Source organism: Miscanthus floridulus, chromosome 8, assembly GCF_019320115.1.
Source record: "Miscanthus floridulus cultivar M001 chromosome 8, ASM1932011v1, whole genome shotgun sequence".
NCBI lineage: Eukaryota > Viridiplantae > Streptophyta > Magnoliopsida > Poales > Poaceae > Miscanthus > Miscanthus floridulus.
The window spans coordinates 173,495,856-173,520,184 of record NC_089587.1 but is presented as its reverse complement, the minus strand read 5'-3'; the positions used below and the strand labels follow the sequence as shown (position 1 = coordinate 173,520,184).

The 24,329-nt window shown below is 43.0% G+C and overlaps 2 protein-coding genes and 1 pseudogene across 3 annotated transcripts; 2 read left to right on the top strand and 1 right to left on the bottom strand.

Annotated features, from left to right (window-relative positions):
- The first annotated feature begins 2,599 nt into the window (after positions 1-2,599).
- On the top strand, positions 2,600-7,348 carry LOC136474037 (armadillo repeat-containing protein LFR-like). The gene is made up of 8 exons (XM_066471655.1): positions 2,600-2,869; positions 4,215-4,384; positions 5,184-5,317; positions 5,416-5,666; positions 6,240-6,345; positions 6,434-6,572; positions 6,720-6,847; positions 6,925-7,348. Exons 1-8 carry the CDS (start codon positions 2,686-2,688, stop codon positions 7,184-7,186), a joined length of 1,374 nt encoding a protein of 457 aa, XP_066327752.1. The 5' UTR covers positions 2,600-2,685; the 3' UTR covers positions 7,187-7,348.
- An 821-nt stretch (positions 7,349-8,169) lies between these two features.
- Positions 8,170-14,681, top strand: LOC136477554 (uncharacterized; annotated as a pseudogene).
- Positions 14,682-18,868: 4,187 nt separating this feature from the next.
- Positions 18,869-24,076, bottom strand: LOC136474036 (uncharacterized). Of its 2 annotated transcripts, none has more exons than XM_066471654.1 (8): positions 23,744-24,076; positions 22,298-22,830; positions 21,800-21,965; positions 21,667-21,717; positions 21,208-21,390; positions 20,990-21,080; positions 19,514-20,205; positions 18,869-19,425 (listed from the first exon to the last, which is right to left on the bottom strand). In XM_066471654.1, exons 2-8 carry the CDS (start codon positions 22,759-22,761, stop codon positions 19,069-19,071), a joined length of 2,004 nt encoding a protein of 667 aa, XP_066327751.1. In that variant the 5' UTR covers positions 22,762-22,830; positions 23,744-24,076; the 3' UTR covers positions 18,869-19,068. The 2 variants fall into 2 exon arrangements, with proteins under 2 accessions (XP_066327751.1, XP_066327750.1); XM_066471653.1 differs by having other exon boundaries at positions 23,857-23,991.
- Between the last annotated feature and the right edge of the window lie 253 nt (positions 24,077-24,329).

Below are 24,329 nucleotides of genomic sequence, written 5' to 3'. Positions count from 1 at the left end.
GGTTCACTTGCTTGCCGGTAAGCTAGTCCTTATTGTGGCGATTCACTCACTTAGAGGTTCACGCGCTAATTGGCTTCACACGCCAAACCCTCAATAGAGTGCCGCACAACCAACATAAGATGAGGATTACACAAGCCACGAGCAATCCACTAGAGTACTTTTTGACGCTCCGCTGGGGAAAGGTCAAGAACCCCTCACAATCACCACGATCGGAGCCGAAGACAATCACCACCTCCGCTCGACGATCCTCACTGCTCCAAGCCGTCTAGGTGGCGGCAACCACCAAGAGTAACAAGCGAAATCCACAGCGAAACACGAACACCAAGTGCCTCTAGATGCAATCACTCAAGCAATGCACTTGGATCACTCCCAATCTCACTATGATGATGAATCAATGATGTAGATGAGTGGGAGGGCTTTGGCTTAGCTCACAAGGTTGCTATGTCAATGAAAATGGTCAAAGATGTGAGCCACAGCCGGCCATGGGGCTTAAATAGAAGCTCCCACGAAATAGAGCCGTTGTACCCCTTCACTGAGTACTCTGTGCTCTGACCGGATGCTCCGGTCCACTTGACCGGACCCTAGACTCAGCATCCGATCCACAGATGGACACCACGTGTCATTGCCTTCAAACGCTGTTCGTCAGATTCCAACAGCTATGACGCTGACCGGACGCTCCGATTAAAACTGACCGGACGCTGGAACCTCAGTGTCCGGTCGAGTATAGTAAGGGTCAAAACCTGGTTTTCCTCGACCGGACGCGTCTGGTCCACCTCGACCGGACACAGCCCAGCATCCGGTGGTAAACCCTAGCCACTATACCGACAGTCAACGCGACCGGACGTAGCAGCTTCAACTGATCGGACGCTGGACCCCAGCGTCCAGTCGTTTCCAGTAAGGTACCCGAGGCGTATTTCTTCGACCGAACGCGTCCGGTCGCACGTGATCGGATGCAGCCCAGCGTCCGATCACACTCCAGCTTCTGCATCACCGTACGTCAGCCTGACCGGACGCACCCTGCCAGCGTCCGGTGCTTTTAGACCCAGCGTCCGGTCAGTTGACCGACGCCAGCATCTTCGCGATCAACTTGTTTTCACTTCTATCTTCTCCACCCTTACTCCAATGTACCAACCACCAAGAATTTGCATCCGGCGCAATAGAAAATAGGCATTTCATTTTCCCGAAAGCGCCAAATCCTGTCGAGGACCCAAACCCATCTCAACCCTACAAACACCTTATGCACATGTGTTAGCATATTTTCACAAATATTATCAAGGGTGTTAGCTCTCCACTAGATTCTAAATGCATATGCAATGAGTTAAAGCATCTAGTGACACTTTGATAACCGCATTCCGATACGAGTTTCACTCCTCTTAATAGTACGGCTATCAAACCTAAATGTGATCACACTCTCTAAGTGTCTTGATCACCAAAACAAAATAGCTCCTATGTTTTATACCTTTGCCTTGAGCTTTTTGTTTTTCTCTTTCTTCATTTCAAGTTTAAGCCCTTGATCAACGCCATGCCATCACCATTGTCATGCTATGATCTTCATTAGCTTCTCTACTTGAAGTGTGCTACCTATGTCATGATCACTTGATAAACTAGGTTAGCACTTAGGGTTTCATTAATTCACCAAAACCAAACTAGAGCTTTCAAACGGCGCCGACGCCGCCAGACTAGTGGTGGCTGTGAAGGAGTCTGACCAGAGTGACCTAGTGGACCATGGACCTGAGAGAACCGGCTGCCACCGAGGACGAGCGGGGCAACAAGCTGGCGCTCACGTTCTTCTCCGCGCCGCCAGCCATGAACGACACCTGGGTCATGTTCCCATTGGAATCGGACGCCTACGCTGCCGCCTCGGAGCCAGCGATGACCTCGGTGTGGTAGAAGCCGGCGGTAGAGCCCAGGAAGGCAGAGTGGGAGACTAGGAGCTAGCGCTGGTGGAGATGGCGAGCCTGGGAAAGCGGAGTGGGAAGCTGGGAGCTAGCGCCGGAGACGGAGGAGGAAGACGGGCAAGGGGAAAGAGCCATGTCACCTTAAATCGTCCACGTGGACGGCTACGTCTGCTTCTAACACTACTCGTGTCTATTTTGGACCTAAATGAAATCACTTAAATACATTAGGGAGCAAAGCGTACGATTTCGTAGCTTGGGGGAGATGAAATCCGTCTAAGACCTTGTTAGTTTGTAAAAATTTTGACGAAATGGTACTGTAGCACTTTCGTTGTTATTTAGCAATTAGTGTCCAATCATAGTCTAATTAGGCTTAAAAGATTCGTCTCGTGAATTTTGTCTAAACTGTGTAATTAGTTTTATTTTTTATTTATATTTAATGCTTCATGTATGCGTCCAAAGATTCTATGTGACGGAAAATCTTGAAAATTTTTACAAAATGAAGTGCAACTAAACAGGCAGTAATACTTTAAGGACCAGCCGTGCAATTTACTCTGAGAAAAACATTCATATTGGTTGGGACTGCCATCGGGCCCACCTGAATAGCCAGAATGCCAGATCTGTAGAGCAACAGCGAGCAGTCCGTTCAATCTCCACCATCCGAGTAGAGATCCTGCGGCCACCCTTGTCTGCCTCCGTCGCGGTACGCCGGTGCCCACCCAATTCCGAGCTCCGACCACGACGTTTCCATCACTCCGCCCTCCAGGCTCCGAGCTCCAAAACCCTAGCTATGCAGAAGCAGACAGGCAAGTCTGGCGGGGCCGGTGGAGGCACGCCGGCGAAGCGCGGCCGCCCGTTCGGGAGCACCACCGGCGGCGGAGCCGCGGCCGCTGCCGCCGCGGCGGCGGTTGTCGACCCGGGTGCGTCCGCCGTGCTGGTTGGGCCGTCCCTCCAAGTCCTATCAGCCCTGTCAGGTAATCCGCTGATTCGTCTGCTTCTGCAGTTCATCTGAGCCTATATGGGTTTTTAGGGCATGGAGCCTGAAGAACTGGGGTGCTGGTCCTCTGAATTGTTGCTCTTGCCTCCGTTCCTTAGGGTAGAGTAGTCGGATGCAAATTAGGGGCTTTAGACCGTGAATAATCCTCTCTTTCAGCTGGAGCTGGAAAGGTCCGTGTAATTTTTATGTGCCCGGTATTGACATTGGAGGCATAATGCGTTGGGGTCCAAGATTTTCGCATCTGAGTGCACGTTTTATGGGTGGAGATCTGGGGTCAGTTTGTTGTGGCTTGTTGTTTTCTCAGAAGCAACATCATAGCCATGTTCACAGTTATACAAACTAAGATCTACAGTGCAGCTAATTTAGCTTAAGTTTCTGCTCCCTTCAGATCCCAGCTCATACTCTCGAAACAGTCATGCGGAGTACCAAAGTTTGCACATAATGGAAAAAAGTTTGACCTCACAACTGGACCCTTTATCAAAACAATACAGTAGAACACTAACAGGCTATCTTTCAGACCACTGCTCCACCTCTAATGCTTAGACACATAATTCAGGCCTGGATTAGGTTATAGAGTTCCAAACAACTTTGAATCTGACCTTAATATCCAATTTAGACATTTTTTCAGTCTGATTTCTTTTTTTATTCTTAGAAGTTTGTAATATGCTTCATTTCCAGTTTGAGTTGTGTTGCAAGCCAAGTTAACTGTAATGATTTCTGTTGCATGAACCTTTATGGCACAGCTCCAGCTCCAGGAGTTCTTGAAGTTGTGTATTCCTTGCTCTAAAATACATGAAACTGGAACAGGGATACACTGAGACTACTTGGTTGTATTGTATCATTGTGTTTCTATTCTAGAGTAAATATAAATATCTAAACCACTTTAATCTGGTCGACAAATTTCATATCTGGCGTGGTGCTGTGAATTGGAGCTCTGTCAAATGAGAGCTGAGTTTCGGTATGACTAAAAATTGGACTTAGATATTTTATACTTGTGCACATATCCTTGCTTGAAAGTGTATGTAGGTGCAAGCAGCCAAGCACTTTTACTACACGCATTTATAATGTGTGTACATGTTATTATTTTCCAATCTGGAAACAGCTTTTTTTGTACAGATGACAAATCATGGCATGCTACAATTATGACCACCTTCTTTTTGTGATCCTGCTCTCTACATTTAAGATGCATAGAGTCTATATTGTCCTTTTACTCTTGTTTTATCCCATTTGTTAGAGATGATATCTCATGTTCTTCATCATGTGCTTGAACTGCACAAGTAATCATTTTCTAATAACGGTTACCAGCATTGGCTATTTGACAGATCAGAACAACAAAAGAATTGTCCTTGCATTGCAAAGTGGGTTGAAGTCAGAGATACTGTGGGCGCTGAATGCCCTTACAGTACTCTCATTTAAGGAGAAGGACGACCAACGACGTGATACAACACCTCTTGCTAAAGTTCCTGGGCTCCTAGATGCTCTTCTTCAAGTTGTATGTCTCCCTTTTTACTTTCCAGTTTGATGTATCTTTTACTAAATCATGCAATTTCCTTTTTATTTTTTTTTATCATAATCTTTGTTCTGTCTGGCTAATGAGTGCTAGTTGTATTTGCATTAGAATGCATTTGAACTAGATTTAATCAAGCTAGCATCTCCCTTTGACATAAACATTGAATAAAATGGTAATGGCCTCATGCATACTATGATATGGCAACAATGCACCATTGCCCACTGTAGGTTTGTAGCCATAATACAAAGGAAAAAAAGGTCATCTAATTATGGTTCCCAAACCTTCACTTTTTAAAATTTTATCCTACATGTTGCAAAAAAAAGCAAGGATAAGGCTGCCCAGAGTTCTCCCCATATCCCACAAGGGTTCACCCTTTTTTGTCCAGAATCATATAAAACAGGTGCAAACCATTCCCTAGGACGAGTGTAGGTGTTTGTTTGGTGATTTGGTTGCGACAACATTATTTTTTTGTCATGTGGCAATCACATCATTGGAGGTGAGAGAGGGAGAGAGAGAGGGGACGCGGCAGATAGAGATTTAACTGTGGAAGAGTCTGTCGTGTTGATAACTAACAATAAACTTCTTCCTAATAACGTCAAAAGAGGTTTTCAGTTATTACTGGGTCACCCAAGCACTTTCTCATCTCATCTTATTCATATGTTTCTTATACCAAATTAAATTCTTGCTAAGTAACATACTAATGTGCCAGTGTATTTCCTCAAAAAGAAGCTACCATCACTTTTCTTTTGCATTCTGTCTTATGCTTTGATATCTTGTGCAGATTGATGAATGGAGAGATATTTCAATGCCTAAGGACCATATGAAACCACCTAGAGTAAGAACTTTGGGTGCCAACACAACACTCTCGGGCTTTGGCCAGGAGAACATGGAAAAAGTCTACTCTGACACTGCCACGTATGTTGTTACTAGTCTTACCAAGATCCTGACAACCCATCTCAGTATCCATGGCCCTTACTGCCATACTTATGTTCTATAAAATGTGTTAATTACAGTACCTCTAATAATGACCAATCAAAGCCGGAAGACTCCAGTGTCACGAAGAAGCGCGCTGCAAGCTTTTGGTTTGATGAGGATGGCTTGTTTAACAATGATGATGAAGGGAGGGCAGAAAGGCACCAGTGTGCTATTGCAGCCTCCAATATAATCCGCAATTTCTCTTTTATGCCAGAAAATGAGATTATCATGGTTCAACATAGGCATTGCTTGGAGACTATATTCCATTGCTTAGAAGACCAGAATAGAGGTAAATGTTGAAATACTGTCCTGTCTTTGTTTTTTTAATTTATAGATTAACTTGGTGATGGTCAAATGAGGCTACGTGAATGTGTTTGGCTCTTTAAATTTGCTGTAGTTTATGTTTTGTCCAATTATTACCTGCATATGCTCCTTCTAGGCTGTTTATTACTCTATGAAAAGTCCCCACGAGGTGACTTCCCCTTGGCTTTGTCTTAAGGTGCCAGTCTGCCAGACCCTTTAAGGAGGTACATACATGACCTGTGACTGTGAACACCTGGGTGGCTAGCCTCTCAACTTGAGGCCTCTGCAACCGAGCTATTGCTCAGTTCTCCACAAGCTTGGCAAAGAAACTGGCTATTTATGGTTCCTATTTGAACTTTGTGTTTGGTCTAACTCTGCAAAATTTGGATGATGTGAAAGTTATATGTTTTTTTTTGGTATATTTGTACTCCTATTCGACTATCTGCTGTAACTTGAGTGAGCTATTTATCCTGGGGCTATGTGACATGTCTCCAGCTATTTTTTCTGACAGACTTTAATACATAGAACTCATGTGGTACTGGTATTTGTCATTGAGCAGAAGATGACGAGCTCATAACAAACATGGTGGAGACCCTTGTCAATTTAGCACCTGTGTTGGACCTGAGGATCTTCAGCTCATCAAAGCCATCTTTCATTAAAATGACGTAAGATATGACTCTAGAACTGCATTATTCTTTACCAATTCATTTCTATTTTGAGGTTTACTCATTTGCCTGCTCTTTGCCAAGATAGTGAGAAAGGTGCAGTTCATGCCATAATGGGTATGCTTTCTTCTTCCGTAAAGCCATGGCACTGTGCCGCTGCTGAATTGATCGGCCGTCTGATAATAAATCCAGACAACGAGCCATTTCTTCTTCCTGTCATTCCACAGGTAAATGCTTTTTGAAATTTGGATCACTCTTTGTATTTAGCAGTAGTATTTACTGTTGTACTGTTATGGTATGCAGATGGATTCGAATAAAGCTATCTGTTTCCCAGCTCTCTAGGTGTCATACTTACATTGGTTTACTTGATGCAGATATACAAACGACTAGTTGACCTATTGAGTGTACCAGCATATGATGCACAGGCTGCTGCTGTTAGTGCACTCTACAATGTAGCCGAAGTGAATATGGATTGCAGGCTCAAGCTTGCCAGTGAGCGATGGTAAATGTCTGCTTCATACACTTAGACAATGCATTAACAATCTGTAAATTTTACCATTTTGATGTCAATTGAACCAGGGCTGTAGATAGACTCCTAAAGATTGTGAAGACGCCGCATCCCGTGCCTGAGGTGTGCAGGAAGACGTCGATGATCCTGGAGAGCCTCGTCTCTGAGCCTCAAAACAGGATGCATCTCCTTGTGCACGAGAACACTTTTGCTGAGATTCTGACATCAGAAGGGAAATACTCAGACACATTTGCTCGGATCCTGTATGAACTGACAGCAAGGCCAAGCAACAAAGTGACCTCGGGGCAAGCTATCTGGGGAAACATAAACTGATGCAACCCAATGGCCTGTAATATTTTGTTGGAATCTAGACTAGATGAGATGTAATGTGGGTACTTTCGTTGACCATGTACTATGTTGCTGACTGTATGTAATCGGCTCTTTGCTGTATCGAGAATTCGAGTTGCAGGCTTGCAGCTCGGCAACCTGGCCGAATCTGGGTGGTTTCTTTCATGGCTCTTCAATCTGTTTGTTTTAGTACTTGTGGTGGTCTGGAATGGTTGGTAGAAAATACGAGTAGCATGTAGCTGCTATGTATTTGTTGGAATCAGATGCCTCAGGCTGGTTTTGCAGCGTTCATAAAGTATTAAAGCGTCTGATAATTTGTTTCGTGCTGAAGCTTTACTAGGTCCTCTGTAAAAGCCAGCTTATCTCTGCTTAACACAGGTGATAACTCTGGAAATATTCCAGCTCGAAATGGAAACTTCAGCATGAATAGCAACGTGATGCCTTTAGCAGTTTGCTGCAAACTTTGCTAGCACATGTTGCAAAGTTCTTTGATGATCCCAAGCAAAAGGCGAAACGTAAATTAGCCAAGTTGGCAGCTTTTTCACTCCGGATCACGCCTTTTGGCTCCCATCCATTGCAAAAGCCGGAAGGGCTGCTGCAGTTTCGTCCCAACCAAGTCTCTCGTAACAGGTCGTGAGGCAAGCAAAGACATGATCATCAATTCACCATGAAAGTACGTAGTAGAGTAGATCCGTGGCATGATTTCCAATCCCCTTGTCTTTTGTTTTTGACGAACGACACGATTTCCAAATCCCAAATTGCTAGCAACAGCATAGGTTAAAGGGGGTACATTTGCTGAAAGGAAGTTCGATGAGCCTGACACTGCAAATCCCTGCATGTTGTTCTCTAGAAACGTCATCACGGCGTGGCGTGGTTTGTTAACCAAGGAATGGTCACAGTTCCACCGCGTTAATTTAATAATTAGTTAAAACGAAACTGGTGAAAAGAAAGGCCAAACAAAACAAGGAGCTTCCAGCTTTCTTCCTCGCTCTCTGCGTGCGCCTGCGCCTGCGCCTGCGTCTGCGTCTGCCATCGGCATCGCCCCCACCACCACACGTCCACCTCTGCCTCCCCCTCTCCTGCCTGGGATCCGGCGCCTTGGAAATTGGGATATCCCCTCCCGCAATTGAGAATTTCTCCTCGCTGTCTCGGCGTCTCGTCCGCTGCCGGCCGGGCTCGCTCGTACGTCGCTCCCCACCCGCAATGGCGGCCACCACCTTCCCTCTCCTCCTCCTCCTCCTGATAATCCTGTCCTCATCCGCCCGCGCCGACCCCAACGCCGTGGTGTCCAGGATCGCCTTTGGATCCTGCGCCAACCAGAGCGAGCCCCAGGTGGTCGACGGAACGCCCCACGCGGCCATGCCCGCCCATTTCGATCAATTCGTTGTGACGGGGATTGTTTCGTCGTGCAGCCCATTTGGGATGCCGTCGTGGGGTTCGGTCCGCAGGTGTTCGTCTGGCTCGGGGACAACGTCTACGGCGACAACAAGCGCCCGTTCCGGGTCTTCGGGAGGGACCGCACCGTGGGGCCCTGGAAGAACGCGCCGCGCTTCTACCCTTCCACCGAGGAGGAGCTGCGGAGGCGGTACCAGCTCGCCAGGGCGCAGCCCGGGTACGCCAGGCTCAGGGAGACCGCTCAGGTCAGGCCTGGCCTCCTTTGCTTTCTTCCCCCCCCCCCCCCCCCCCCCCCCCCATTGACGATCGCAGCTACTCGTTTGCTCCTGACTAATTTGCTTTGTCAGCTTTCGTGTCATGGCCTCATGGGATTTGAGGGTTATATTGATATTACAATAAGATGTAGCATGGATATGCTGATGATACAGCATTACAATAATGCACTCCCCACCCCAGTCCCCAGTCCCGAATTGGTTCTATGGTAGAGAAGAAGGCATTTTAGACAGACTTTTAATCTCCATCTGTGGGCTAGGGTGTTACTTTGTCTCTTCGTTTATTACAGTTCACGTATGTTCTGCACTCATGGACAGTTTTCAACACTACTTCTTCTTTCCTCTTCTGAAAGATGGGAAACTGGTGTGGTGTCACTACTGAAATTCACTAACCGCAGGTTATTGGGACGTGGGGTGACCATGATTATGGGTTGAATGATGCAGGAAAAGAGTTTAGTGGGAAAGTGATTACTCAAAGGCTTCTCTTATGCAGTGTTCGGCTGAGCAAAAAGCCGGCTTGTTCGACTTGTTGCTCAGCCGAACACTGCATAAGTAAGGCAGGGAGATTTCTTGGATGAACCTGAAGACAGCAAACGGTATGCACTTAGAAGCGCTGGAGTTAATCTTAGCTTTTCTTCATTTTTATGTTGTGTAGTTATTGTTTGTTGAATCGATTCAGACCGAGCACATTGGTATGTTATTTGTTTTCTTTAAAGCATTGTCCTACAACCTGTCTTACATACTTGTGTCCACACCCACTACCTATTTTTCATCATTAGAAAACAGCTTCCTTCGCTGGAAATACTGCATTTCATCAGCACCACATTACTTGGGGAATTCATTTTTAAACTTGGACACTCAAACATCTGTTTAATTTTCTTATATCCTTTAACCATCATACAATTCATAAGTGAGTTCTATTGTTTGCTCTGCATTTATTTCAACTAAACATGGATCACTATCAACTTATCAAGTCTGTGTCTATAACGCTTGATCTCATTTAGATTTTTATTTACCTCCGGCCTTTGTTGTTGTAAGTTTAACATATATATAGTTTTTTTGGAGGGATCAGCAGGAGTTGTCTCCTTTTACGTTCCTTAATCTCTGCTCTTGTTCTGTTCTGTAATAACATATATAGTTCAATAGCTGTAGGCCTGTAGCAACTTTCTGGTAAATTTCTTCCATTTTTCATTTGTTTGTAGTTTCTTTCTTTATTGGAATTTAAGGTAGGATGGAATATTATTGCCATTGTTGCTATAATGGTATTTCCTTGTTACTTTTGTGGTCACAGTAACATTAAAGTCTTCTTCCAGGATGTGACCAGGCATTTCTGTTTGAGTTTCAGGATCTGCATACATACAGACATACACCCGCAGATGTCTCATAATAATCTTATTCATTTTTTAACGGTCAACAAGGGAAGAAATCTCCCTGCCTGATAATTTAATACTCTATTGTTGTTTGTTTAGGAGGAAACAAGCTGGTGTTTATGCCTCATACGTGTTTGGCCCTGAAGGAAAATGTGTGAAGGTTTAGTCTCTTATGTCATGTTCAATTTTGCTGTTAACTAGAGAAGGTTTATCTAATTTCTTTTTCAAATAGGGTGATATAACACATCATCATACTCAGTGGCGGAGGGGGGGGGGGGGGGGGGGGGGGGGGGTGCTGGCACCCCCTGACGTGCTGCTAGTCTCTAGTATATACTAGTTAATATCCATGCATGTATGCTGTTAATTAGGCTCCTCCCATTCATTCCAAACGTGTGTATACTGTGTATAAGTGTATTTGAGGTTCAATAAGAAGCAGCCCATTTACACGAACATGTAATTGCTGCTGCTCCCTTCATCGACTGAATATGAAGCGTCGGGCCTTCCTTCGTTTCTCGCCTACAAAGCGTCGAGCCTTCCTGACTTCCTTCGTTTCTTGCTTGTTCAACTGTCCGTCTTCTCTTCTGCTTGACTGCTTCGCCGGTTGGCGGACATCGCCACGCCGGTACGGTTGGAGTGGGAGGCCGAACGTGAGACGCCACGCCATGTCGCCACCGCTGCCCCAAATTGACGCCGCCGGGCGCCGGCTGCCGACCTGCCGTCCACATTGCCTTCTGTAGGTTTCCGTCAGGCGGTCAGGCCACCAGAAGCAGCAGGTAATCCGCAATCCATAATCATGCAGTGTTATACTTTTATCTAGTAATTAACGGTCACTATTATTCTTTTATCCAATTGCCTATGATCTCATTGGTAGTCGTAGAGTTAAATTTAAGATAATAGATGTGCAATTTTCTTTTGGTTAATATTTGTGAAATATATATTACTATTATATATGTGACTAAAACTTGGTATGGTTTACTAGTTCTAGTCTTGTACATGGCCCCCCTATACTCAATTCCTGGCTCCGCCCCTGATCATACTCATGATGCAGTGATTCTTTAAGTCTTTGCTATGTTCTCCTTTTTTCATTATTATGAGTCTAGTAAAATTTCCTTCAAAACAAATTCTCAAAATGGATCATGTATCCCTTCTGGTTATCCTTAGCAGCTCTGTTTTGGCTTTGTTATTTGTTCCTTGAGTGCAAACTTATCTCAGCAATCGATACTTTGTATTTAATGATGTCCAAGTTTTCAATAACTTGCTACTCTGTGAATTTGAATCCAGTCATTGCTTTGTATTAAAGATTCTCAAGATAAAAACAATAGGAAAGTGTGTGTTCAACAATAGATAATGGGCAAAATTAAAGATCAAGGTCAATTATGTTTGCAGGATACAAAGACAAAAAAATACATATTTCTTGTAAACCAAAAAACATTTATGAACAGTGCGACACATTGCTATACTGTTTCCCCCTTTGATATCTGGTAGCCTTAGGTTCAAATTTTTGAGTGATATAGAGCATGTCCTCCTCTTATATATGTAAACTTTGAGAACTTCACATAAATTTTTTTATGGATATTTGATATTTATCCAATTTACACCAGATATTGGCCTATTAAGTTTAGTACATCGTTACAACATACGCATATGTTACATCTTTAATTTTTATGGATATTTGATATTTATCCAATTTACACCGGATATTGCCCTATTTAAATTTAGTACATCGGTACAACATACACATGTTACATCTTTGCATGTCCCAATCAATCTAAAGCATCATCCCAGTAGCCGTTTCAAGTATCCACAGGTGGTACTGGGCGTAAAGCTGGTATAAGGTCTAGAATGGTCATCCATCCGGGCTAAATAAAAAAAAATATGAACTAGTGCCTTTGCCCCTTCTGTAGTAAATTGTATTTTATCATCAATTTTGAATTAAAGGTAACAGCAATGTATTGCAGGTAATCTTGCTGGATACCAGATATCACAGAGACACGCTATTAAGTGATGGAACTATTCTGGGAGATCCCCAGTGGCAGTGGCTAGAGAGGGAGCTTCATGGTCCTCAATCAGAGATCACCATCATTGGATCTTCGATCCAGGTAAACCTATTATTTCACGTATATATATACTTATTGAAAACTTTAAAAAATGTACTTCAAAAACTAATCTAGCCAGGTACCAAAGATGGTCAGATAGAAATCATATACCACAAGTTTTCACAGCAAAAGCTATTAAAAAGCTCACTCCCATGGAACTTTCTGGATGCACACCTTAGTTTCCCACTAATGGGCTGCATAGAAGTTTTGAAAAAACTTCACAAACTTTTACAATGTCAGAAATCTATATACGGAAATGCACCTTACCAGAAGTTTTATTTTAGTGATAGTATAAAATATCTTGTATTATTTGGTAGGCTGTTTTTCCCTCAAATAAAACAGATGGTACATGTGATTGTATTTGGTAACGGAATTTGAATAATACATTCACCTATTTGGCAGCTCTTCAATGGGCAGAGAATATCCTACCGATTCATCGCTCTATATTTTATGTCTTAATGCTTTAACTATAATAAGCAATTGCATTTTCTTTCATTTTTTTATATGCTATAATAGCCGTGCTCCATTTGTATAATAGCTGTGTTCCCAATGTACAGGTAGTGTCTAATCTTTCAGCCACTACTGGGCCTTTGTTCTATGTGGAGTCCTTTGCACGCTTCCCAAGGGAGAGAGAAAGGCTGTTCAGATTGATTGATAGTAGTAAGGTTGGTTACTATTACTTTCCTGTGGACAAGCTATTATTTAGGGTCTAAGCCTTTCCATAAATAATAAAATGCAGTAGTTGCTAGCATATCTCCTTCAATTAACTTTTGAAGGAATCCTGAGTCTTCTAGAATATACCATGATACCAGATGTTTATGTGTTCATTACTCTTATGAAACATCTATGGACTGTGTGACTATTTGCAGATACCTGGAGTGATATTTATTAGTGGGGATGTCCATTTCGGAGAAATCACCAGATTCGACTGTGGAGCTCAATACCCATCGTACGATGTTACTTCGAGTGGTCTTACCCAGTCTGTCGACAACACTGTGCCAGAAGTATTTCAACCTCTTATGAGACTTCTGGCAGTACTAACACCAACTACCATGCGAGTTTTGAGCCCAAATTGCCTGTATAAATCATGCACAACAGGTACAACTCTTTCTTGGGTAAAACCTTATAAGTATGAATCCATCAGTGTCGGATAGCTTGTTTTGTTTTTCTGGAATTCTTAGTTTTTTTAAGATCAAAGGTCCTTTCTGTTCTTTTTGAACCAGTAAGCTGTTGATTCTGGACTGAACTAAAACTCTCCAAAAAATGCAGTTCATTTATACTGTAAAATGTTATCATAGGACATCTTAAGGCATTGCTAAGATTTCTATATGCTTATCTTATTTCCTGCTGTGTTCTGTTTTGGTTATACTTGTACTGTTAAATCATTTTTTTTGAACGCAATACTGTTAAATCATTTGTGTTTTGCTGTTGCAGGCCAACCAAATTTCGGAGCAATTGAAATTGATTGGAACGATGTACCTCCGCGGATTAAACTTGAACTAAGGGATGTTTAGGGTCGTTCTGTTCACAGTGTAGACTATATCTGCAGCCTGTTCGCTTGGTCGTAAACGATCATGGATTATAAGCCAGAACAATATTTTTCTCTCATACCAAACCAGCCAGCAGTAATAATTCACAATCGTTTCAGCCGAAACGAACAGGCTGCTGAACTGTGGCCCTTGGATGGGCCCTTGGATGTGTGGTGCGGAGGACAAACGAAGATTCGGTCCAGCTAAGCTAGATTTCACACTAACCAGGATCCTATACCACAGACCATGCCTTGAGCAGGCAAGAACCAGATGGCACCGCAGTATCAATGAGTACACTATGCTGTTCAATTTGCAAAGCGCAGATTGGATAGGTATGTTAGCTAACAAGGACAGTAACATACAACCATGTACTGCATCGTGTAGCCTAGCTTTCTGAATCGTTGTTTTCCAGTCTCATGTCTTCCGTCCTGTTTGTGTTTCTGGTAACTGGTAAGCATTGTGTTGAGTAAAATCTTGGAGGTGGGGGTGTCCAACAAGTAGTCACCCAACTAGTTACACCAGCTTAGTGATATACTTTAACAAAGTTCGAGAGACAGTATGTGACACTGATGTGAAATCGACTCGTGAGTACAAGAACTGCATATTCAACACGCCGTTGCTAATATGAATTGAGAAATTGGTGGTGTTCGAGATGCACGCAGATCCTGAAACCGCTTAGCGGCTTAGTGAGACGTTGTTGTGGATCAAGTTTGAGATCTACTGTATGTTAGCATCTGAACAATACTTTAGGTAAAGGAAACCATATATTATATAAGAAAGTCATACGGTACTGAAATATATTTGAGGTTTGAAAAGAAGTGTAGTAGTGCGCGCAGATTATAATGATCAAGTTGTGATTCATAACCACTACCAAATCCAACTATTTGGATGACCAGCAGGAGAAGCCTTAGTGAACTAATAACTAAGAAACTCATATTTTTTTAGAGTAAAGATATTAAAGTTTTTTTTTTCGGGGTGCCCAGGAAAATATATGTTTCCTTTTTGTGTAACTTCTGGTACAAAATAAAAACTATCATCTCTTTGTATGGTCTTTTTTTTTTTTTTTTTTTTGCTCTGGGGTCACGACCAAATAATCCATAGTATTATCACTACCATGCATGTAAATATTAGGTGGGTTGCGAAAACCAAAACGGCGGAACCTGAACAAAGTTCAAATTCTGTGCTTATATCTCGAGCAATCATCTTTGAAGAAATTATGGAAACCGACGCTATCGCAAACCTTAAATTAACTAACAAAAGATGTGAGTGTACTAGATAATTATATAACACAGTATAGCATGTAAGACTGTATAATTGTCGCACCGAACCTGAAAGAGCAGTACATTTCTCGTATTTTGTTCTGAAAACATTCAGACAGATTAATTTAGGTCACGAACGTTTAGCTCAATCAGACAAATACGATGGATCAATTCCAAAAATTGCCCTCAAATGTTAGAACAAAGCATGAAAAGAAAAAGAGTTGATGGGAGGGGTTAGTGAGTGAGCCAGGGAGTCCATACGAGTCCCTGGTTACCTTAATGGGTTAAGATCAGAGGAGTTGGTTCTCCCTTGACCACCCGAATGGACACATGACGAGACGCAGCTTGGGCTCCGGCAACCCCCTCGGGCCGACCGTTCTTATGCCGAAGCGTAAAACGATTCGGCTTTGCCCTTCCGTTCAAGACAGGATGGACCTCCCCACAATTTTCCTAGGCTCAAGAACTCACTACCCAGGCAGAGGCCCAACCGTTGGGCCGGGCCAGAACCATGTCACCACAACAACTCTTTAGCCCTCCACCTGACTGGAGTGACAGGCTCGCGCGACCGAGCTCGGCGGATGCCACTGGGGAAGTGTGCTTTCTTAAGCTGGGTTGCTCAGAGTGTGACTACCGGTATGGGACTAACGATGAGCGCTTGGTTTGCAGAAACAGAGTGCGAGAATGCATTAGTCTGCATGCGCTTTTGCTAAAATCTTTTTTGGCCTGCCTCATCTGCATCACGGCATGTTTTGTGTGTGAGACTGAAAAGAAAAATGACACAGAACCCAAATCATTCATAACTGTAGACTGTGTAGCGCTCCTTGATGCCTCATGCGTGGGACATTGAATATCATATCATATATGATCAAAGTTTTAAATCTGCAGTTTTAAAATGCACGTATGAATAAAACATCGTTTTGATACTGATCAATTTATTCATATCCAATGGCTGTAACTGTAATAGCTTAGCGATTCACCAAATAAAGTGCTACAGTACACACATGTGCTAATGACAGATTAATTATGTTTAATAAATTTGTCTCGCAGTTTACTGATGGATTCTACAATTTATTTTTTAATTATTATCCAAACACCCCATACGACACCCCTAATACCCGACGTGACAATCAAAACTTTACACCCCTGGAACTAAACAACGACTAAACTTCCATATCACAACGGCCAACAAACACAGACGGCCTCCGCCAGCTATTGCTGATCAGACCGGCCCATCAACGGCAATGAGGCGCCGTGCTCCCGGTCCAAATAAACCCGCCTCATTTTCATGGGCGTCAGCCTCTTTTGAAGTTTTGATGGAGTCACAGCCTCACACATCGGCCGGCGAGCTGTATTTGCTTTGAGTCTGATTAGCATAGCAGTAGCAGTACGGGACTGAAGGACGAGAGTTTTTGTTATTTCAGTAAAAACGCTCCCAAGTTGATTAAGCTAGTAAAGGGAAATAAAGTTTTGAATTGATGTGTATGTCCATGTACAACACTACATATATAGATGAAAACGCAATGTTCGGCATTTGCATCTTTCGTTCAGCTGCGCCATCCGTTTATAATTTTGACAAGTGACGTCTATAGCCCCACATCAACTTTTTGTCCATGGCTGAACGTGGAAAATGTCCGGTAAAGGGCAAATGCAATAGTGTAAAAATTAGAACCCACTCACTTAAAGATGGCAACGGGGACCCGATCCCCGATTCCCCGTGGGGAATTCCCCTATTAGGGGACGGGGATGGAGTCAAATATGCCTCCACGGGGATCTAAACGGGGAGAAAACGTCCCCCGTCGGGTTTGGCGGGGACGGGTCTGGGGGAGCATTCCCCGTCCCCGATACCCGCATCCCCGCCCCGTTTATATACAGGCTTTGCTCTCTTTCCTGATGGCCCAACCAGCCCACGAAGGCCCAATGTCTTCTGAGTATATATAACAGCAATAACCCTAGTTCTACACCTTTGTGATGATTAATATCCTGCTTCTTGCTATTTAGCTATTTTTGGATTGTGATTCGTGGTGTACTCTAATATTGTGTCGATGAACTCATGTGAATGATGATGAATTAACCTGAATGGTGATGAACAAATGCGGGGACGGGGATCCCCGACGGGGATTTTTCCCCTCGCGGGGGCGGGGATGGGGGAGAAATCGTCCCCGTGAGCTTTGGCGGGGACGGGGACGGGGATTTTTTTCTCCCCGCGGGGACGGGGATAGGGAGGCAACCTCCGACGGGGAATTCCCCGTTGCCATCTTTACACTCACTCTATTTTGCCAAAGAGGCGTCAACTTGTCAGAGCATATGAATATTAGGAGACGCTTCAAGTTTTTTCAGAGCCATTTATTTTTAGGAAAAAAAAAACAATACAGAGGAACAAAAGAGTTTGCGAGCCCATGCTCCACGAACGGACAGCCTGACTCCGTGGAAGCCCCAGCTCGGCGAGATCAGGGGCTTCGACCCCGCCGACCCATTTACCCGCCGGCGATTGCCGGCCTCCCCCCCGCCCCGGCCGGCTAACGGGCCTCTTCAACAGGTCGGCTCAGACGTCCAGGGGCCCGGGAACCACATGCCTGCTTCTCGGTGGGCTGGCTTTGTCATTGGGCTCAAGCAAACTCCCCCCCGTTACGGTGCCTGGCCGACGCTGCGTTCGGGTGTTCTTGCTTTGTTATGTTGCTCGGCTGCTCCGTAGCGTGAGAAGTCCATCTTAGATGGGCCAGTTGGCCTCCTGCGAGACCCATAGTGGCGTCACGCTCCCACAAACAAATGCAGAAACGAGAGAGGAAAGGCTTTCTCCTAGTTTTTCCACGGTGCAGGATTGCGAAGGCTGATCGCCTGATCAGCCCACGTGTCAAGGATTGCACAGGCAGTCAGGCACATAGCATCAACACAAGTCTTTTTGCGAAAAAAAAACAACGCAAGTTTTTTTTTGTCATGGCCTCTACGATTCCTTTTCAAATTTATGTCTAATGTTTGTCGGATAGTTACATCTCTTCCTTAAGGAAAATAAAAAATAAATCTATCTTTAGCTATTCGAACTAAAAAAAATACTTTTATTTTATAATTAAAATGTCAAAACCAAAGATATAGCCTTCTAATAGTTATTTTTAAATGTGATATGCTATTTTATAGAAATAATAAAAAACTGATTTAGACTCTAAAGATTTATAGTTAATTCATTTATAAATTAGAAAAATATGAAGTCATTGCCAATATTATAATCTCTTTTATTTTTTTCTATTTGAAGTTATTTGGATCCCATTTTTTGTTCCCGCTCCTAATGAAACACAAAATAATAACAACTTAAATAAGTAGGACATGAGTACATGACTATGAGGATAAAACAACAAATAAAATCTAAATTACTCCATATAGGGTATCAATGGTTTAAGTTTTATTTCTTACTATAATTTAAAATTAACTAATTATAATTTTTTAGATATTAACAAGATTTTTATCTTTCTGAATTCAGTGAATGAAAAGATATTTTTAATCTGCTAGAAGACTAACTTTATCCGGTTTTCAAACGTTGTGTGAGCAAAGAAAGATTGTTTTCAATTTCAAGAAATAAAACTGGGTGTCAACGATAATGCTATGGTCAAAATGGAATACGACTAGCTCTCGTTTTGAGCTCAGAAGGCTGAAGCCTTTTAGTCATGAGACGATATATCTTGGCGTTGGTACTGCTAGGGCAGTAAGACGTTACACTCAGCCGTTACATGTTCATATAATCATACACAGAAAAATACGCACAATACTGTCAATATATATTTACTTATTATTAACGGGTAATTTCAAGTGATCCCATGAATCAATTGTCTAGATGAACACACTCAAGATAACCAACCGATTTTGACGCTCTGTGGCCGGCAAGGATCGGCAACAGCAGCTGCGTAGGGCAGATTGCAAATTTTGACCAGAATGATGGTTAACGCACGACGTGAAGTTAAAAACCAGCCCATCCAGATGGCTGCTCTACCTTCTTGGCCACACCAGCATTAAATCTTTGGGATGGGCTCCCTTGGGCAGCGGCCCTGTTGATCTGTGTAGCAGCGCTTACTGCTGCTGCTGATGTTCTGAAATTATCAGAACCAAAACCCCACGCATCGGGGGAAGCACCTGATGTTGTGTTCTTGGTTATGTTTTGGCTCCCATTAGTTGCATGATCGACCTTTGGTCGGGCCTGAGTCTTTGTGTCAGGGAAAGCCTGCCATGTTTTGGCATCAGAACTGGCTGATGAGGAGTTGCTAGCAAGCATCCCTTGTTCAAGCTCCCACACAGTTCCTTGGATCTTTTCCTTTCGCTGCATGGATTATAGATCTTATGTAAGATGTTAATAAACTTAAGGAGAGTGAAAAATGGTGCATTAGACATTGGTGCAGGTCAATCACCTGAGACTGAGATCCAGACTCTTGTGTCCTTGAGCTGACTTTGTTTGAGGGAGGCGTTGCCTCAGCAAGAGTGCGCTTCAGCTCTTGGATCTCCTGACGCTGTGATCGGCAGATTGCAGATAACTTTTCATACTTGGATGTCATCTCAGCCTTTTCTAATGTGGTTTTCTTCAACTGCTCCTTCAGACTGGACACTTCAAGTTCAAGTTCGGATGCCTTACCAACGGCAATGTTGAGATTGTGAATGTCAAAATCTGCAACAAAGCTGTTGAATGGATCCTTCTCGCATTTTGGCTTGGGTTGAGGTGGTTGTGCTTTAATTTTCCCAGAATTTTGTATCTCCGTGTCAGATAGACCTCTGAAACCATTATTGGACAAGGAGTTACTTTGTGCTTTACTTGTTCGTGACATCTGACCAGAATGACCGCGTCTATCGCCAGGGATACTGATGCTGGTGTCCACCCAGCTTTGGTTCTGCTTTGATGACAGTGCTGTCTTAATTGGCTCCTCGTCAAACAAAGGGTTCCTATTATCTGCAGCTTGAGCACCTTGTGCGTGCTGTGTCGCCCAAAATGCACCAAAAGGTGCATCTCCTGCCTTTGAGCTTCCATGCGATAAAGAACTATTAGATTGCTCTCTTGGAGGTGGAGGAGGGTTCCTTCTAGGCATCACAGGTGTTCTTTTATGAGCACCTACACAAGAAAAAAAGATGATCAGCAAACAGACATCATTTGGACAGTGATGTCCAAAAACACATCAGTAAAATGACCTCATTCATCAATTACACATTGCTTGCAGAGAACATATGGAATGTAAATCAGGTTAAAATATTTAAATGATCCTTACAGAACGCTGCATGCAGAATAGAGACATGACAGAAGAAGGGAAGGATGGTAGGATGGTGGCGATTTTCATAGGAATTTGACAGGAATCAGTTCAATTTTTTTCATAGAAAAAACGCAATCCCGTGTTCCAAACAGATATTCCACGATGGTGTTAGAGTATATTAGTTGTAATTATCAAAATTGGAGGCCAGTCCACAGAGACAACAAATATTTAAATAGGATAATAAAGAAACAAATAATCAAAATACACAAAGAATTCTTGTCAAAGCCCACTAACCCAGGAAAATGAACACAATGCATAGCATCAAACCCTACTGCATTTATCTATCAAAGATGCACCAATTTCTATTGGTACATGTCAAATTGTTGTATAACTAGGTATTTATGTCACTAGGTAATGTTAGGTTCTCCCCGAATCCAGCGGCATAACCCACCCACCCACACACACACCTTTTCTGTCGTCAAGGGCCGACTTTTCAATTGACAAACAAGAGAAATAAAATATCATCAGTAAAGATTTGGCCCCATACGATCTAAAAAGCATTTCAGGAAGTACTGTGAATCAATGGCAACCCCACGTGATCAATAAAGTGCCATACTTGTACAGATAAAATTTCTTCTAGCACCTCACCTTCATCTTGCAAGGAAACGGCTGGTGAAGGTCCATCGGGTAACCTTTTCTGTAACTCAAGCGGCAGTAGCTCATTAGCACGAAACCAGACCTGTCAAATATACAGCATATAGCATAAGCCAAAGAAAACAATTTATCTGATTCCTAGGGCTACATGCAACAGTCTATGACTAACCTAGTATCATGGAGATGAATGGCCAATCAATCAAAGCTCTTGCCTGCGTGATGTCTGGTCTGGCATTTGGAGAGGCTTCCAGCATATCTTTGATCAACCCTGTGACAGCAGCGCTATACTTGGGTTGCTCAGGGATACGATAATTGCCATTGAGTACCTGCAGCTTGGATTCTCCATCAAATGCAGACTTGAAGTAGCATATTCTATATAGAAGGCACCCCAAGGCCTGCCAGTGGTAGGTAAAAAAAAGGTTACAAATTACTTCACTCTTCACGAATAGCCCAATGATTAATGTTAAATACAATGTGATACTGGAGCCAGATCATTATTAGCAATCATCCATTAACATGAAAAACATATGCCTTTAAACTTTTTACGAACTTAATTTGCCTCTCTGATAATTAAATGAAGAACGTAGCACATGATATGCAAAGGTTTGCTTAAGATTCAGAGACATGTATCCTAAAGGCCATATGCTCATGTTCATATGCTTTGCACTTACCCAAATGTCAACTTTTTCGCTAATAACTTCTCTTCTGTAGAGATCCCACATCTGAAAAGCCATCATGAAATCATTGGAGTCTGTACAAGGTTATTTTATTTTAAATCCACAGTGCAGACATCTGTTCTTTTACCTCTGGGGCCCTGTAGGCTGGGGTTGTATGCTTCCTGATGACATCTTCCTCAATGCCCATCTCTTCTGGTTTGTTAAAGCATTTATGATTAGTTGATGTGCTTCCAAAATCACATATTTTCCATGCACCGTCCAATCCAAGAAGAACATTTTCTGCTTTCAGATCCCTACAATATGGCAAAAAGGTTGAACATAAGATATATTTGCTCATAGTTGATACATACCTATTACTTCATAACTTGTTTTAGGAACTGCAAACTAGCCCCTCACACCTAATATGACACACTGGTACGAGAAATAACTGTTTACAGACAGTATTTGCCCTCCCACAGTTCCAGCTACAAGGTATAGAAATTTCAACCCAACTCAGAATATTAGCTGGATTCAAATATAGTACACAAAAGAAAACAATAATCACTTTCTATTTACCAGTAATTGCCAATTAATTTGAAAAACCCTAACTGAATAATGAAACAGAACAGCATAAACACTACCATACCTATGTGCAATTGGCGGTGATTGTCCATGCATGGCAAAGACAGCATTGCAGACATCTCTAAAAATTAAGAGCACCTTCTTCTCCTCATAGTAACCACTACCTCTGCTCTCCATTGCACTCACCAAGGACTTCTCACAGAACTCCATTACAAGAAGTGCCTCCTTTGTACGGCCCATGTCAAAAACATCATGGGCAACAAGTGTGACCACATTCGGATGCCCTTTGAGGAGGTTCATAACCTGGATCTCCTTCATGACAAGATCAAGCGATTCTGAGTCATTGCAAATAATGTGCTTCAATGCGTACATCTTTGATGGATGTACTGTGTCGCATGCCAAATATACACAAGAGAAACCTCCTTGTGCAATGGCATTGCGTACTGTGATCTTCACACTCCCAACATCAATAGTGCGACCATCCAGCCCACTTTGTGCTTTACCCCCAAAGGGATTGAGTTTCCACATTATTGGAATACCGAGACAAAGGATGAAATACCGGTGCTTATTTTGTTGGGTATGGTTCTCCAAATGTTTCTGTGTCAACCAAAGGGCAACAGTATAATACTTTGATAAGCAGCCACATAACATGAAAGCAGACATGTATAAAAGGTGAATGGAATAACCATTGAAACAGTTTTGCAGTCATGATAAATTATCCGAAGAAAGAAACAAGTCTAATGTTCTGAACTCATGAAATGCAAACGATGTTTCTCCCCATGGAGGTCACTGAGAAAATATGCAAGGAATGTTACTATATGAGCCCATTAGTACCAGATCAAACGACATACTATCTCAGAACCCTACAGATAAAAAATAAGTCACAGACTTGATATTCTAAAGCTAATTTTACTTGTTTTTCCCCTCTCAAAACTATATATTGTATGAAATTAAATGAAACTAAACTTCATTCCCATCATCCCATGTGTAGGAATGATGTCCCCCTTCAGTTGTCTGCATGAAGCACTATCAAGGTGCGAGGACCAAAATTATATACTATGTTATAGCAATGCCGTTCAAATCCATCTTCCACACCCTATACAAGTAGACAATCACCTGATAAGGATTCTGCGCCGTTCTGATGATTGTAACACCACGCCTATTGTTTGAATAAGCACTAATGCCCGCATTCTTAACGAGAAATCTGGCTCGTCACCTAGATAAGCCGAAACAGCGAATCAGATGCAGCTACTGCTAAGCTAGGGTCACATGGAGCCCACGCATCTGTATTATCGGGCTAATATCAGGCGATCTCGAGGGAATCGCTGGATGCTTGCTCAAAGATACACCAAAACCAAGGAATTCAGATAACCCGATGTTCGTGCTCCCGAGCTAGACTAGAGCAATACTAAAAACCAACTAAAATTTCACCGCACAGCTGGAGCGCGAGGCGCAGATCACCGCGATCCCGCGCGCATTCACACGGACAACTGAAACGATTCCCACTTACCACGCAAAATGCAGGTCCGGCTCCGATCCCTCCCAGACAAGCCAATCTAACCACTCCCAATGTCCCTCGTTCCTTGCCGCTGAAGCTCGCCGAATCTCGGAAAGGAGTCGCACCTCTAGATCGGAGGCGGAGGCCCGCGGTCGCGGTGGGCTCCGGCGCCGGCGGCGTCAGATGCGGGGGCGATCTCGTCTGGAGATTCGGTGCGCCCGGGCGCAATCTGCCGAGCCTGACGGGAGGGAAGGAGGAAGGAAGCAAGCAAGCAAGCAAAAGCCGAGACGTGGAGCGGTGGAGCCGTGGCGATGGCGAAGTGGTGGCCTGGTGGCCGCTGGTGGGGTGGGGTGTGGCCACAAATAGATTTCTTGTCGAATATTTTTGCTGGGCTTTTGTCCTGTGTTCTTTTCTTTGTTTTTTATACTTACTTTGTCCCAAAACAAGTGATTATTTTTTTTATTTTAAATCTTATTTAATCATTCATCTTATTTAAAAAATTTATATTAATTAAAAAATAAATAAATTATTATTAAAGTATCTCTAATAGTAAAATAAGTTATAACAAAATAGATAATATTTATATAAAATTTTTGAA

Coding starts and splice junctions, on each gene's coding strand:
- LOC136474036 (XM_066471654.1), bottom strand. CDS start 22,761: ATGTGGAAACTCAATCCCTTTGGGGGTAAAGCACAAAGTGGGCTGGAT. Junction 21,718..21,799: donor CAGCCTACAGGGCCCCAGAG/GTAAAAGAACAG, acceptor ATGGCTTTTCAG/ATGTGGGATCTCTACAGAAG. Junction 20,206..20,989: donor CGTTTCCTTGCAAGATGAAG/GTGAGGTGCTAG, acceptor TTTCTTGTGTAG/GTGCTCATAAAAGAACACCT.
- LOC136474037 (XM_066471655.1), top strand. CDS start 2,686: ATGCAGAAGCAGACAGGCAAGTCTGGCGGGGCCGGTGGAGGCACGCCG. Junction 2,870..4,214: donor AGTCCTATCAGCCCTGTCAG/GTAATCCGCTGA, acceptor GCTATTTGACAG/ATCAGAACAACAAAAGAATT. Junction 6,573..6,719: donor TTCTTCCTGTCATTCCACAG/GTAAATGCTTTT, acceptor TACTTGATGCAG/ATATACAAACGACTAGTTGA.